The sequence below is a fragment of the Erpetoichthys calabaricus genome, chromosome 2 (assembly GCF_900747795.2).
Source record: "Erpetoichthys calabaricus chromosome 2, fErpCal1.3, whole genome shotgun sequence".
Taxonomy (NCBI): Eukaryota; Metazoa; Chordata; class Cladistia; order Polypteriformes; family Polypteridae; genus Erpetoichthys; species Erpetoichthys calabaricus.
Window position 1 is genome coordinate 332,286,616 of NC_041395.2, and position 16,543 is coordinate 332,303,158.

Genomic DNA, 16,543 nt, shown 5'->3' on the forward strand with positions numbered 1-16,543 from the left:
ATATACGTATCAAAACTTCTAGAGGTACCATTTATGAAGATGGAACACAATGTCTACTGACAGCTGGTGCTTCAACATAGATGTGTGTCCTGGATACATGAAGATGTCACTCATGCCTCTAGGGGTGTATAAAATGCTAACCTGTAATGTATAACCAGTATGACTAGGGATGATGAAATGTTTGATTGCTATGGTGTTTTATGCAGAAGCCTCAGCTCCATTATGCGCAGCGTCTACTTTGACAACATCAGGAAGGGAATGACCATAGTTGGAATTGCTCACTTGTGGACTCCAATAGTGACCACGATTTAATATATGGTCTCATAATAAATAAGCAACAAGTCCATATCAACTACGTTTAAGTCCCATTCAAGGATGTGAACAGTCAAAAAAAGAGTTCTCAATAACTGGACACTGTTGAGCAGTTTTTCATTCCAATCAGTTTTCTTGTTAGAAGACAGATCTTGCTGACAATGAGAATTTCGGATTCCCTTAAGCATGATGTAATGGAAATGAACAGAAGAAGCACCTGCTCAACAGACTTTGGGTTCCATATTTCACTTGATTGCTTCAACTTGCTTGGCCAATGAATTTATAAGAAAGACTTTTTGGGCCTATTAAGAGGAAGTCTACAGTATCCTGCACCTTCTCTTCACTGAGCTATGATTTACATGGTGGACAGAAGAAAGAGACTTGTACCAGAGACCTAGTACCAGGCCAGTGCGAGGAATGCTAGCACAAAAGTGGTGCTAAACAAACAAGGACAGACCCTGCACACAATGGAGAGGGCGGGCCGATAGCAAAAAATACATTACTACATTGCTAAAATGACTTGTAGCTATTAGGCGATCAGGTTTCAGACAGTCATTGTCATTATTCACAGGCTGAATGGGGAATGAAGGAGGAAACCTGGAACTTTGGCTGGCAGGTTAATGTGAGACTATGGAGACACTAGCTGGACTTGATTATGTTTGTAGCTGGCTAAATCACTCCTAGTCTTAAGTTCACAATGACTGGACATTTCTTTCATTTTTGAGCACCTCCCTACCATACACCCAATCTGCTGTAAGCCATGCAATGTGGTCCGAGTGCTGCTGTCAAAGCTGTGTTGATGGGTGAGGTTTCCTCTCCACACCTTCACATATTTTTAGACATATATTTTGGTTAAAAAAACATTGGCCTTTTATCAATTTTTAGAATCTTTGCCTACTTTTGACTCTTAATTTGGTTGAACAGTCACAGGCAGGTCTGAGCAAACAAACAATCCCTTGGTTTTTCTTTTTCCATTTATGTTACAAAGTGATCCAACTTAAGTCCCTGTGTGGAAGTTATCAGCTATCCTTCCACTGGGTTTGACCTATCTAGTTAAGTAGATTATTACCACAAACTTCATCAGTTATATTTTTGACACACGGATTGCAAAATATATTTAACACCCTTGTCAAAATAACAGTAATCTTGAGAATTTTAGTAAAATTGCTTGTGAGGGATTTGGGAGATGAGGATCATTTGGAAGACAAGAGGCCACCCTACCAAAAAACACTTCAAGAGCAAAATGTAATTTTTTGGATGTAACCAACTTGAGAATACTATCCATGGCCTGGCTGGATTCTGTCATCATGGTTAAGTCAATGTAAGTCCGCCATCATAAGAACAAAGGAACTTATGAGTGACACCATCATTCACTGTGAGGTGACATGTTGTTCCTCAGGAATGTTCTATATGAATCTAAAGTAAACATTTTTGGGCTTCTTTTTAATGTGCATCTCTCCTCTGCACGTGTCCAAACCAAACTTTGTCTCCAAACCGTCCAACCTGAGCTGACCCTCTAATGTCCTCATTTCTAAACCTGTCCATCCTCGTCACACCCAATGCAAATCTTAACATCTTTAACTCTGCTACTTAAAGCTCTGTCTCCTGTTTTTTAGTCAATGCCACCGTCTCCAACCAATATAACATAGCTGGTCTCACTGCCATCTTGTAGACCTTCCCTAACACTCTTCTCCACCCACTCCACTGTGCCTGCACTCTCTTCTTTACCTCTCCTACACAATCCCCATTACTCTGTATGTTGATGCCAAGTATTTCAACTCATCCACCTTCACCAACTCTACTCCTTTCATCCTCACCATTCCACTGACCTCCCTCTCATTTACACACATGTATTCAGTCGTGGTGATCCTACTGACCTTCATTCCTCACCTCTCTAGAGCATATCTCCACCTCTCCAGGGTCTCCTCAATCTGCTCCCTACTCTCGCTACAGATCACAATGTCATCAGCAAACATCATAGTCCAGGGGACTCCTGTCTAATCTCGTCTCTCAACCTGTCCATCACCATTGCAAATAAGAAAGGGCTCAGAGCCGATCCCTGATGTAATCCAACCTCCGTCACTCCTTCCGCAGACCTCACCACTGTCTCACTTCCCTTGTACATATCCTGTACTACTCTTACGTACTTCTCTGCCACTCCCGACTTCCTCATACAATACCACAGCTCCTCTTGAGGCACCCTGTCATATGCTTTCTAAAGATCCACAAAGACGCAATGCAACTCCTTCCGGCCTTCTCTATACTTCTCCATCAACACCCTCAGAGCAAACATCGCATCTGTGGTGCTCTTTCCAAGCATGAAACCAAACTGCTGCTCACTAATCATCACCTCCTTTCTTAACCTAGCTTCCATTACTCTTTCCCATAACTTCATGCTGTGGCTCATCAATTTTATCCCCTTGTAGTTACTACAGTCCTGCACATCCCCCTTATTCTTAAAAATCGATACCAGTACACTTCTTCTCCACTTCTCCAGTATCCTCTCACTTTCCAAGATTGCATTAAATTATCTGGTTAAAAAATCCAATGCCATCTTTCCTAAACAGCTCCATGCTTCCACATGTATGTCATCTGGATGAACAGTCTTTCCATTCTTCATAGCTGTCCTTACTTCTTCCTTGCTAATCCATTGCACTTCCTGATTCACTGTCTCCACATCATCCAACCTTCTCTCTCTCATTCTCTTCATTCATTATCCTCTCAAAGTACTCTTTCCATTTGCTCAACATGCTCTCCTCTCTTGTGAGTACGTTTCCATCTTTATCCATTATTACCCTAACTTGCTGCACATCTTCCCTAGCTCGGTCCATCTGTCTAGCCAATTGGTACACGTCCTTTTCTCCCTCCTCAGTTTCCAACCTCTCATACAACTCATCATACGCCTTTTCTTTAGCCTTCGCCACCTCTCTCTTCACCGTACGCCTTATCTCCTTGCACTCCTGTCTACTTTCTGCATCTCTCTGACTATCCCACTTCTTCTTTGCCAACTTCTTCCTTTGTATTCTTTCATGTACTTCCCCATTCCACCACCAGGTTTCCTTTTCCTCCTTCCTCTGTCCAGATGTCATGCCAAGCACCCTTCTTGCTGTCACCCTTACTATTTCTGCTGTAATTGTCCAGCTATTTAGTAATTCTTCACTGCCACCCAGTTCCTGTCTTACCTCCTCCTTGAACTTAACCTTGTAGTCTTCCTTTTTCAACCTCCACCATTTGATCATTGGCTCTGCTCTCATTCTCCTCCTGTTCTTGATCTCCAACATCATTCTACAGACCACCATCCTACCTATACTGCCTGACTATGTTTTCCCCTGCCACCACTTTGCAGTCTTCAATCTTCTTTAGACGAACACTCCTGCATAGGATATAATCAACATGTGTGCATCTTCCTCCACTCTTGTACGTCACCCAATGTTCCTCCCTCCTCTTAAAATACCACCACAGCCATGTCCATCCTTTTAGCAAAATCCTCTACCATTAAAATGGATTTAACATGTTAAATAAATCAAACACCAATTCTCACATTACTATTTGGAGGTGCGTGTGGTATTTTGTAGAAGAAAGGAGACACTGGTCATCAACCACATTTAGCAAATGAAAAATGTCTGAACAAATATTATGTGCAGCTAATTTTCTGTTTCCTATTTAGAGATGAGGTGGACAAGACTAAGACATTTATTTAGTGAGTAAATGATGCAGGCACTGCCTGGAATTAGTCAGCTTTCACTTTGACTTGTGCAGACTGAATGCCAGGTTAACCAATCATTTCCTGCAGAACAGTAATTTTACAGTATGTAATATCCTGGTTTAAATGTATTGATCAATTTCTGCAGAGAAAGAAACTCATTGATAATAACTGAAAACTTTATATGTTACTAAGATAAAATGGTTCACTAAAGAGGTGTGAGAAAAAAAATTTCCAAAGCAAAGACAAGCGGTTGACAATGGTTATTGGAGCCACCAGTTTCCAAATCTAGAAGAATGGTGAGTTTCTCACACTGGGACTTTGAACTGCTTAATGAAATAAATGGAATAATCAATATTTGGGGGTCAGTCACGCTCCCTTTATTTATTAGGAAGTTTTGGATTTAATGTCAACAGTAGGCAAAGATTCAGACAAAGCAAAAGGGAATAAATATATTTTACTTTTTAATGGTCCAGTATTTCAGGAAGCTTTTATTGGCCACTTCAGTGAAAGTCACATGGCCAGCAGCACCTTGACAACAGTAACTCTGCATGGTACCTCATTTGCGGTACTGGTGTGTAACAGTTGCATTCCATTGAACAATTCAATCTCATCACACCCGTACCAACTTGAGTGGTATTGGAGCCTCCCTCGCAAAAGATGCCCCCAGCAGGTGGCTGGTGCAGAGCCATGGATTCAGTCATGCTGAGGAATGCTGGTAGCTGGTCTCAATGCAGTGAAGGAGATACTCACCAGACAGCTGTTGAACTGACGGCTGGTCATGCGTACTTAACAACTGAGCTTGGATTGTTTCTACCACCCTCTTGAATCGACGACTGGGCCCTGCCAAGACAACAGGAAAGAGCAGGAAAAAAATGAAAGGGTTCAGAATTACTGCTTAGGTGACAGTGTGAACATCATTAGTACAAAAAGAAAAACAACATTTCACTTTATTAGTCATAAACTCTGTGATATTTTTACTGTTAAGCATGCTGCATAAGAAATAAGCTGAAATTTTAGTAATGCAATGTTTTTGATCTCACCTACAATAATAATTTGAGATATTATCTGCATTGTTATCACTCTTTAATTTAATATTTTCTTTATCAGTATGCTGCTGCTGGAGTATGTGAATTTCCTCTTGGGATTAATATCTTATATAGTGCCTTTCCTATTTATCTATCTATCTTATATAGCGCCTTGCCTATCTATCTATCTATCTATCTATCTATCTATCTATCTATCTATCTATCTATCTATCTATCTATCTATCTATCTATCTATCTATCTATCTATCTATCTATCGCCTGCCTCCTGGAATTCCAGGTCTGTATTCCTCGTCAGGTGGTTGTTGTTCATGTGGAGTTTGGAGCTCTCTCTTTACCTGTATTGGTTTTCTTTAAGGCGCTCCAGACTTATCTCCAAGTGTTGATGATCCCACATAGGTGCTTTGTGATCATGGGGGTGTGTGTTTGTATTTCACCTCAACAATCGACTGCTATCCGGTCCAGGTATGGTTCCTGCCTTGTATGCAGTTCTGCCTGGATAGTCACTGGCTTGTTATGGTCTTGAATTGGATTAAGCTGGTTTCAGAATATTTTCATCTCATCATTTTCTTAACCACTTTTGTTAATATTTTCTTTATCAGTATGCTGCTGCTGGAGTATGTGAATTTCCCCTTGGGAGTATCTATCTATCTATCTATCTATCTATCTATCTATCTATCTATCTATCTATCTATCTATCTATCTATCTATCTATCTATCTATCTATCTATCTTCGGTCCCATTAACCTATTAATAAGATACAAATTTGATTCTAATTATAGTGCCATGGAAATCCTGTCAAGGCAGTGGGGCTTATTGTCACACATTCTCCACATTCTCTTCTGCTGTTTGCTTCCTAACTAACAGAAAGTAAGTGGGAGTTCATGGGAAACCAGTCAAGCTGCTATCACCATTCGAAAGAAATAAACCCTGCGTGCTCAAGTGGGACAAGAATGTTCGGTAGTTAGATTTGTCCTTTAAGTTTCTCTCTTTCCTGCAAAACCCTGCTTTTGTCCTCTGGCTTTTTTGTATTAACAACTACTATTACTCAGATTTAAATGGTGGCTTTGTGACAGTAAATGGAGCAAAGCAAAGCCAAGTCTCCTTAACCAACTTACCATATATAGAACTTACCCTTTTCACACAGCGAAAGGTGCTATATAAAATAAAAGTAAACTGACTGGTAGAATAAGGTATCTAAACCAAGTGTGCATAAACTCAAAAGTAATCAATCAATTAGTGATATTCTGTCAAGTCACATATATAGTACCCTAAAGAGGTAGAAGAGGTGGTTTATTTTCACTGAACTCAACGACATAAACAGATAAGCAGTTTTGAACATAAATTGTATGCTGTACTGTGTCACAAACCTGCCAACCTGCGGCCAGCATGTCACAATCTACTCTGCAGTACGTGAATCCTCAGAGCTCCTGACTCCTGGCCTTGTCTGCCGCTCTGCAGAATGCAGTACTATGACTCCTGTATAATTCTCTTGTTTATCACCCTGGGGTCTCCCTCACGCAGGCTGCTCTTCACATTTACCTCCTGCAGCCAGGAATGCAGCACAGTCAGACCACCAGGTAACAAACAGAATTTCAAAATGTTCCAGAGAAAGAATGACGCCACTGAAAATCTCACTAACGCTCCAACCACAAGCGAAAACGAGAAATGCTAACAACGTTACTACTGAGCAGGCTGAAAGATCCATGAACATTTGTTGGCATTTTTTTGAAAGACTGGCCAAGGTCATGGATTTATTTAATATGGACATACCACCCACTCAACTTTTTTTTCCAACTTCCATTATAGCTGGTAAGGTGAGCAGCTTTGTGGCTCATTGGTAAAACAGGTAAGATGTACGGGTGGAATACAGTATACTGCAAGATGCAATTCGTTTTGCAGAATATGCAGCTGAAGCTGGTTGATGTTTTAAACTTCAGAATCTGTTGTTTCAAATGTGTAGCAAGTGGTTTCATATTTCTTTTCCTCCCATTCTTTTGCATGTCCACTTGATCTTTCTATCACTCTTCATACATGCCTGAGGAAGCAGTAGCACTGCAGACTCGAGACATTAAAATGTAAAATCGTGAATTCAAAAGATTATGTAAAATGATCTTCTTCTTTCGGCTGCTCCTGTTAGGGGTTGCCACAGCAGATTATCTTCTTCCGTATATATTTCTGTCCTCGTCATCTTGCCCACCTGCATGTTCTCTCTCACCACATCCATAAACCTTCACTTAGGCCTTCCACTTCTCCTCTTGCCTGTCAGCTCTATCGTTAACATCCTTCTCCCAATATACCCAGCATCTCTCCTCTGCACATGTCCAAACCAATGCAATCTCACCTCTCTGATTTTGTCTCCCAACCGTCCAACTTGAGGACGCTGACCCTCTAATGTCCTCATTTCTAATCCTGTCCATCCTCGTCACACCCAATGCAAATCTTAGCATCTTTAACTCTGCCACCTCCAGCTCTGCCTCCTGCTTTCTGGTCAGTGCCACCATCTCCAGCCCATACTATCACTATGATCTCCAGCCAGATAATTGATTACGTAATTACCAGAAGACAAACAAACAATCCCTTGGTTTTTCTTTTTCCATTTATGTTACAAAGTGATCCAACTTAAGTTTTGACCTATCCAGTTAAGTAGATTATTACCACAAACTTCATCAGTTATATTTTTGATACACGGATTGCAAAATATATTTAACACCCTTGTCAAAATAACAGTAATCATGAGAATTTTAGTAAAATTGCTTGTGAGGGATTTGGGAGATGAGGATCATTTGGAAGACAAGAGGCCACCGTACCAAAAACACTTCAAGAGCAAAATGTAATTTTTTGGATGTAACAACCAACTTGAAAATACTATCCATGGCCTGGCTGGATTCTGTCATCATGGTTAAGTCAATGTAAGTCCGCCATCATAAGGACAAAGGAGCTTATGAGTGACACCATCATTCACTGTGAGGTGACATGTTGCTCCTCAGGAATGTTCTTTAAAGACATGAATCTAAAGTAAACATTTTTGGGCTTCTTTTTAATCTGCATCTCTCCACTGCATGTGTCCAAACCAAACTTTGTCTCCAAACCGTCCAACCTGAGCTGACCCTCTAATGTCCTTATTTCTAATCCTATCCATCCTCGTCACACCCAATGGAAATCTTAGCATCTTTAACTCTGCCACCTCCAGCTCTGTCTCCTGCTTTCTGGTCAGTGCCACCATCTCCAGCCCATATAACATACAGTAGCTCGTCTCACTATGATCACAGCCAGATAATTGATTACGTAATTACCAGAAGAGGCCTAGTTCTATATTCATTATAACAGTACAGACATTTACAGCAGGTTTGTGTTTACCTCCCAACTGAGCTTAGCAATGATCAATTTCACAATCAGCTTGTGTCACCTACACAAGAAGAGGGAAAGAACTAAAGACAGCTTAGAACGAGTGTGAATATGAACTGTGATGAGAAAACAGAACCTAACTGGAATGAGTATATCTACTGGAAAAACGGAAAAGAAAAACATAAATGAAATGAGGAGGCACCAGACTAAAAATATACTGTACATACCAATCTCAAATTTGCTTAATCCAGTTTAGTGTCTTTAGGGGCAGGGCATATATTTGCTACACTGTTTTCCCATTTGTCTTATGGTTCATTTACACAGTACTGTGAAGAGTGGAGGCAGGATCTCTGTGTTTTTCCCAGTTGATTCTGGGGTTCGTCAGGGGTGTGTTTTGCTCCTACTCTGTTCAATGCTTCTATGGCCTGGGTGTTGGGTAAGGTCGTGGGGTCCAGCGGCTGTGGGGTGAAGAAAGATTCATGAATCTTGACTTTGCTGACGATGCTGTGATCTTCGCGGAGTCAATGGAGGCTCTGTTCAGGGCGCTCGAGAGAGTCTGAGTGTTTGAGCTTGCGAGTGTCCTGATAAAAAACAAGAGCCAGGCCTTTAATGACCTCTTGGGCACGGCCATCAGCAGTGCGTCTGTCTGCAGAGAGAGTGTCGACCTCGTCAAGAGGTTTAGTTACCTTGGCAGTGACATTCATGTCTCTGGTGACTCTTCCTATGAAGTCAGTAGACGGACTGGGAGAGCATGAGGGGTCATGAAGTTGCTGAAAAGGGGTGTGTGGTGCTCCCAATATCTATGCAAAAGGACGAAGGTCCAAGTCTTTAGAGTCCTGGTGCTTCCTGTCTTGTTATATGGTTGCGAGACATGGACGTTATCTAGTGACCTGAGACGAAGACTGGACTCCTTTGGTACTGTGTCTCTTCGGAGAATCCTTGGGTACCGTTGGTTTGACTTTGTGTTGCTCATGGAGTCCCGAATGAGGCACATTACCTGCATTGTGAGGGAGTGTCCAGCTTGTATGATCCTCATTGTTGGGGACCCAACCAAGCCAAGGGGTCGCCCATGTAACAGCTGGCTGCAGAAGATCGAGGGTCATTTCTGGAGGGTGGGACTGGACTGGTCTGCCTGGAGGGTTGTCAACCGGGATCCCGAGTTGTTTCATCGTGTAGTGAGTGCGGCAACACACTGTACCAGTGCATGCTCCCCAACTTGACGTGACTCACTTTCACACATCAGGGCCAAATTGGAAAGGCGAATTATACCAACATACATTTCTTGGAAGATGTGAGAGGAAAATCAAAGTATCTCGAGGAAAATCCAGGAAGACATGGAGAGAAAGTGCACAAAGACAACAACCAGGCACAGGATTCAAAACCTGGGCATTGGATCTATGCAGTGACATGACTACACACGGAGTCACTGTACAGCTAAAATTGGACTAATAATGTGCCTATTGTAAATAGAAGTTTAGAAAAAAAATAGTAATATGGGAATTTGAGGTGTTTATCTACTATGGAACAATCTAATATAAAATCCGTGGTTTCAGGCAGTAGTGAATGCTTTTTAACTGAGACATTTGCTCAGAAACCACAAAGCTGTTGGTTTAGTTCACATCTGAAATTCCCTGTTTGAATGAGTCACATAATCCGTCAGTGCTGAGAAATTAAAACAATTGTACAACTAGTAATGGAATGGTTTTCATGCGAGGGTACTACATTAACTCACAAGAATCAAAATTACATTTTGACAGCTAGTGTAACCAAGTGATTCGGTCATCTGATTGCAGCCCACATGGTTGTCGGCCTAATCCTAACTACTGACCCGATTGTGACCCTAACATGACATGCCACTTTTTCAGTGCTTAAACGGTTTTTAAATATGGAAAGACCACTTTATCTGAAAAGCATATCTGTAAAATATAAGGAAGAAGGACAAACCAGTTTTTCTATTCCAAGAGTTTTGTCCAAGAGAAAAGCAGTATCTAAGCCAGTTTCATGACTACAGTGTAATACGTTTATATGTTTAATATGTCACTGTGCTCTGTACAAAAAACATTTTATAAATCTGCTTCTTCTCACATGTACAGCTAACACAAGGTCAGATTTAGCACACGGGGGCTCATCATTAAGGCAAGCTAGGCAAGAACTAGAAGACAAGTTAAGGACAAACTGCGAAATGGGCCTTGTACTATTTCTGTGTGACAGAGTCAGCATGACATTGGGTCTTCTTTTCCTTGTTTGGAATGGCATGATATACCTAAGTGGGGGCCTGCACATGCAGAGAGAGCATAAAGCCTTGGAACATTGCCTGGCACACCTTTGTAGCCGACAGACAAATGGGAGATAATGTCATACGATCCTAAAAATCCTTCCAGCGCAGCGACGAAAATGGCAGACTCTACACAAAGGTCTTGTCATTGGCTTCCTGTCTGTTATGCCGCGTAAATCATCATTAAAGAGAGCTAAGTTATTTTCTCTTATGTGATTTCTTACCACCGTATCACTAAGGGAGGGATATCACCTCTTTATAATATATCTATTTAGGTTCAGGTTACTTAAGACGCCACAATAAACCTAAGATAAGTAAATATAATAAATATAAGATAAATAAGACCTACAAATACCTGGGAGTGCAGCTGGATGATAAATTAGACTGGACTGCCAATACTGATGCTCTGTGCAAGAGAGGACAGAGACGACTATACTTCCTTAGAAGGATGGCATCTTTCAACATCTGCAATAAGATGCTGCAGATGTTCTGCTGGAGTATGTGAATTTCCCCCTGGGATTAATAAAGTATCTATCTATCTATCTATCTATCTATCTATCTATCTATCTATCTATCTATCTATCTATCTATCTATCTATCTATCTATCTATCTATCTATCTATCTATCTATCTATCTATCTATCTATCTATCTATCTATCTATCTATCTATCTATCTATCTATCTATCTATCTATCTAATCTACTTTAACATGGCCTTCTCATAACTTTACTGTAATTTAAATCCTGATACTCTGTATATATTGTAGGGCGGGGTGGTGGCTCTGAGGCTAAGGAGCTGTGCTGATATCCCGAAGGTTGCCGGTTAGAATCCCCATCACTGCCAAAAAAGGCCACTGCTCTGCTGGGCCCTTGAGCAAGACCCTTAACCTGTAATCACTACACAATGGCTGACCCTGCGCTCTGACCCCAAGGGGTATGCGAAAACTAACAAATTCTTAATACAAGAAATTGTATAAGGCGAAATAAAGAACAAAAAAAAAAAATATCCAATTCATTATAATAACTATTCATTCAAAATCTGTACTAACCCCTACTCTCTCTTCTGTTTCCTTTTCCGGTGTCCTTTTGGTGGTGGCTTGCACCACCACCATCTACCCAAAGCACCGTGATGTTCCAACAATGATGGATGGATTAAAAGCCAGAAGTCTGTATGACCATCAGCATCAAGTGACTCCGTGAGAACCCTAACTACAAATTTTCATTTATGTTAGGTAGAATGCCCAGAGGGGACTGGGTGGTCTCGTGGCCTGGAACCCCTACAGATTTTATTTTTTTCTCCAGCCTTCTGGAGTTTTTTTTTTTTGTTTTTTTCTGTCCACCCTGGCCACCGGACGTTACTCCTTTTCTATGTTAACTAATGTTGTTTTATTTTAATTTCTTGCTTTGTCCTTTATTTTTCTTTTCTTCATTATGTAAAGCACTTTGAGATACTTTTTGTATGAAAATGTGCTATATAAATAAATGTTGTTGTTGTATCTATCTATCTATCCATCCATCCATCCATTATCCAACCTGCTGAATCCAAACACAGGGTCACGGGGGTCTGCTGGAGCCAATCCCAGCCAACACAGGGCACAAGGCAGGAACCAATCCCGGGCAGACTGCCAACCCACTGCAGGACACACACAAACACACCCACACACCAAGCACACACTAGGGCCAATTTAGAATCGGCAATCCACCTAACCTGCATGTCTTTGGACTGTGGGAGGAAACCGGAGCGCCCGGAGGAAACCCACGCAGACACGGGGAGAACATGCAAACTCCACGCAGGGAGGACCCAGGAAGCGAACCCAGATCTATCTATCTATCAAATGCAAAACAAACATATTTCCAGGGAGCTAGCGCCCCCTAGTGGAAAACATACAGAAAATGCTGGACAGGGGAGATGAGTTTGTTTGAGCTGTCTCATTGGTGAATGCTGCCCCTCAAAACCATATCAGGTTGTCTGGTATGGTTTGCCCACACTCACATCTGTCAGTCAGTCAGACAGTCATTGTCCAACCCGCTAAATCCTAACACTGGGTAACGGGGGTCTGCTGGAGCCAATCCCAGCCAGCACAGGGTGCAAGGCAGGAACAAACCCCGGGCAGGGCGCCAGCTCACTGCAGACTCACATCTATACTTTGTTTAATATTTTAGGTATATTAATTATAATGCTTAATAATTAAAAGCATTCCTCTTTCCCCTGCCTTTTCTTTTACTCCAATTGCCTAAGGTTCTACATATAAAATGGATGTGCTATGGTAATTGTATAGGATTTGAGACATTCTGCTAAAGTTTACATAATAAAGAGTAAAAAAAAAAGGGGACACTGTGAAATATGGGCTATGATGGTGATGTCATCAGCCAATTTAATTATGGAGCTGTAGCTGTGCCTGCCCACAGAGTCAGAAGTGAACAAGTAGCAGAGAAGTACAAAATGGATGCAACACTAGAGAGTGTGCACTTACCTGACAGCAGCGTGAAGGTGACTGAGTAGATACCGTTCTCTTTTTGTGTCTCATTGCCCTCTGTGTAGGTGATGTCGACTTGGAATTTGACAGGTTTCTGAAACACTGTAGGCCCTGCCGTCGATTTGTATTCCGCTCGGAAACTCGTTTGTGATATGACACTGTGACTGAGGCTGGGAATCTGGACAAAGAACGTAGAATCAAAGAGTCAGCAACATCCAAGCACCATTTGATATACACAATATAGAAAGATAGCCAGTTCAAGGGTCAGTCAAGTCATCTGTCTTTATTGGATGTCAGGAATTGCCTGGGACTCCGAGTCCCCAAATCAGCTTAATCCAAGGAGATTAAGTCTATCCTGACAACACAGATGGTGCAAGGCAGGAACTAACCCCGGACAGCGCACTGCTTCTTTGTAAAGTTTAGTCACACAAACTCCCATACTCTCCTACAAGACCAAAATAAATGAACCAATTAACTCTAATGTAGAACATCACAGTTCATTGTAGGTGACAAAGGCCTAGCAGTACTGGGTTTGAGTCCTAATCCTGGTCATTATCAGTTTGGATTTATTTATTTATTTTTTCAAAATCTTTTGCCGATTTTGTCTCTAGCATAATCCTGAAGTGGACTAAATGAGAAATTTATTTCAGTCTGATTATTTCATGGAATCTAACTGCGAAATATAAATTGCATAAATTAAGAATGTTTAATATGTGCATATGTTACTCAGGCTAGCAATAACTATATTCTACAGTGTTACGAGGAAAGACAATCCATGTGCTGAGTTTTCCAGGAAAATGTTGTAATGCAGTGGCAGTAAGAGTAATGTACTAGTGTGAGCAGATGCTGCACCCAAAAAGCTAACAGCACACAATACTTGAATTCATCAACTCCTCAATTTTCAGCTGTTACTCAATTACCAGTCAAATGAAGTCACAACAGTTCAAAAGTTTTGTTAGTCTCAATTAAATCTCATGATTTCAAAAAAGGCAGTTCACCTTAAAGGGCATGAGACCAATTCTTAAGATACAGGACGTGTGTTTCAGTACGTGGTGAAAACCACAGGTGTCGAACTCCGGTCCTCAAGGGCCGCAGTGGCTACATGTTTTCATTCTAACCATCTTCTTCATTAGTGAGCCGTTTTTACTGCTAATTAACTTCTTTTGCTTTAGTTTTAATTAACTTGACTCAGGCCCCTTAATTGTGTCTTTTTCCTTAGTTAGGATCCAAACAATAATGAGACATCAAACAAGCCACCATATGACAGAAAAAACAGAAACATCAACAGATTTGGAAATGTCTGCTGTGGCAGAATGAGAGCAGCAACAAGCCATTGAATTAAATGATGGGCTTGATTAACAGCAAGAATCTGCTTCTCATTAAGAGACTGTTTGGAGTGAAATTGGTTGGAGTTTGAAATCCCAGTTTAGCTGGTCATCTGTTGGCTCATTTCACGTCTCATTTCTGTTTGGCTGCCATTTAATGAAGAAACAAATCAATTTAGAAGACTGAATCCTTAAAAACGAGGCTATTGAAATGAAGGGAAAAGGAGTTAATTAGCAGTGAAAACTACTCTCTGATTAGGAAAAGGGTTTGAATGAAAACCTGTAGCCACTGTGGCCCTCCAGGCCTGGAGTTCGACACCCCTGGTATAAACACTTCATTATACAATATAGGCATTCCAGTATAGGGTGGTCCAGATCTAATTATGCAATTATGCAATTTTCATTACGCTATAACTTAAGTTTATTACATAGAGAATTCATAAAAAATTATTTTTGTTGTCGATAGATGGCAGCACCTGCCCTGCATTAGTTTATTGCAAGATATTTCAAACAATTCTTTTGTCTTGTATTGTTTTCCTGCATTGCAGTTGCATACTTAGATCTGGACCACCCTATATGTACTGATGTCCTATGTGTCTCCTCATACATGAGCCATGTATAAAACTAGGAACAACAGATTAGAATAAATAGGAGTTTCAGCTGCAAAAATGTGATGAACCTTTGGATCAACAGCCTCAGGATGGAGAAACTACAGAGAATCAGATGTGATATGGGAGTGGAAGTCATGTACTGTTTGCTAATACAGTGATCCCTCGCTATATCACGCTTCGACTTTCGCGGCTTCACTCTATCGCAATTTTTTCTCATACATGCTTACATCACTACGCATGCGCTTTCTGAGAACTTTTATCTAAACCCCACGATGGCTCCTAAACTTGCTGCTTTTTCTAAGCCTTCTGACAATGAAACTAAGCGCCGGAGGAACATGCTTACCATCCAGGAGAAGGTGAAACTCTTGGATATGATCAAAGATGGCAATACCCTACAAAAGCCTCCTCACGCATATGAAAAGACAGCACCAGCAACTGCCTATCAAGATGTTCTTCAGCCGCACACCCAGACACCCACTGCCTACTCCTAATACTCCTTCAGTGGAAGAAGACAACGACGCACCTGCTGAAGATACTGCACCACCTGAAGACTCTCCTACTGAGGTCGTGCCTTTATAGGTTAGTGGTTGTGTGTAAGAACTGTGTGTGTGTAATTAAATGTACAGTACAATAATAATAATATGATATTTGTAACGTCTAATATGTCTTATTTTCTCTTATTTTGTCTAATATATTGGGTAATACGAGTGCAATGGTGACTAAAGGGTATTATTTCATGTCTAGAGGGCTCTAATAATGTTAAAAAACGTATTTAGAAGGTCGTAAACAGGTTTTCTATACTCTAACTGCGAAAATATTCAATTTATAAATAAAGAATCGTACTTCGCGAAAATTCATTTATCACGGTAGAGTCTGGAACGGATTAACCGTGATAAATGAGGGTTCACTGTACCTCAACTCATATAGGCTATTGGACGCTGTTAGTTACAAAATGCTTATTACATTACATTATCTTGTTCCTTTCCAAAATATTCTGATTTATTGGGTACAGCATACTTGTAACTGTGTGCTCTTTGCTGGTTCATATATAAAACAAAAATGGACTTACAGACTGACTGACTGACTAACTAACCTTCAAATGTTTCTATTCAGTTTCTTCCCTCCATTGTTAATTACTGGAGTATAAAGCTGAGCTAATATCCCAGTACATAATCTCACAACCAGAGCAGCCATCCTGCAGGGGCTGAGTGCTAATCTATTATGTGTATGAGAGATTGTTGACTGTGTTAACAAATGTTCAGCCTCACCATTACTTTCTATTATCTTACAGTCAATGCTAGTTAGAGCAATAGGCACACACCCTAATAAGGTTTATCATTTACTTGTGTTTTGAAAATACAAATTATTATTATTAGTATTATTGCAAGAAAGAAGAGTAAAAATTATACGGCATCAATAAAGCTTTAAAGACATGTGTAACATACT

The 16,543-nt window shown here is 40.7% G+C and overlaps 1 protein-coding gene across 19 annotated transcripts in view; it reads right to left on the reverse strand.

The window, feature by feature from the left end:
• The window catches only part of LOC114647337 (serine/threonine-protein kinase BRSK2), a 1,001,270-nt gene that overhangs the window by 74,777 nt on the left and 909,950 nt on the right, over window positions 1-16,543 (reverse strand). For all 19 annotated transcript variants that reach the window (XM_051923430.1, XM_051923431.1, XM_051923428.1 and 16 more), the window contains 2 exons: window positions 13,159-13,339; window positions 4,769-4,858 (listed from right to left, as the gene is read on the reverse strand). In XM_051923430.1, the coding sequence (XP_051779390.1) occupies window positions 4,769-4,858; window positions 13,159-13,339 (271 nt within the window). The remainder of the gene's footprint in view (window positions 1-4,768; window positions 4,859-13,158; window positions 13,340-16,543) is intronic.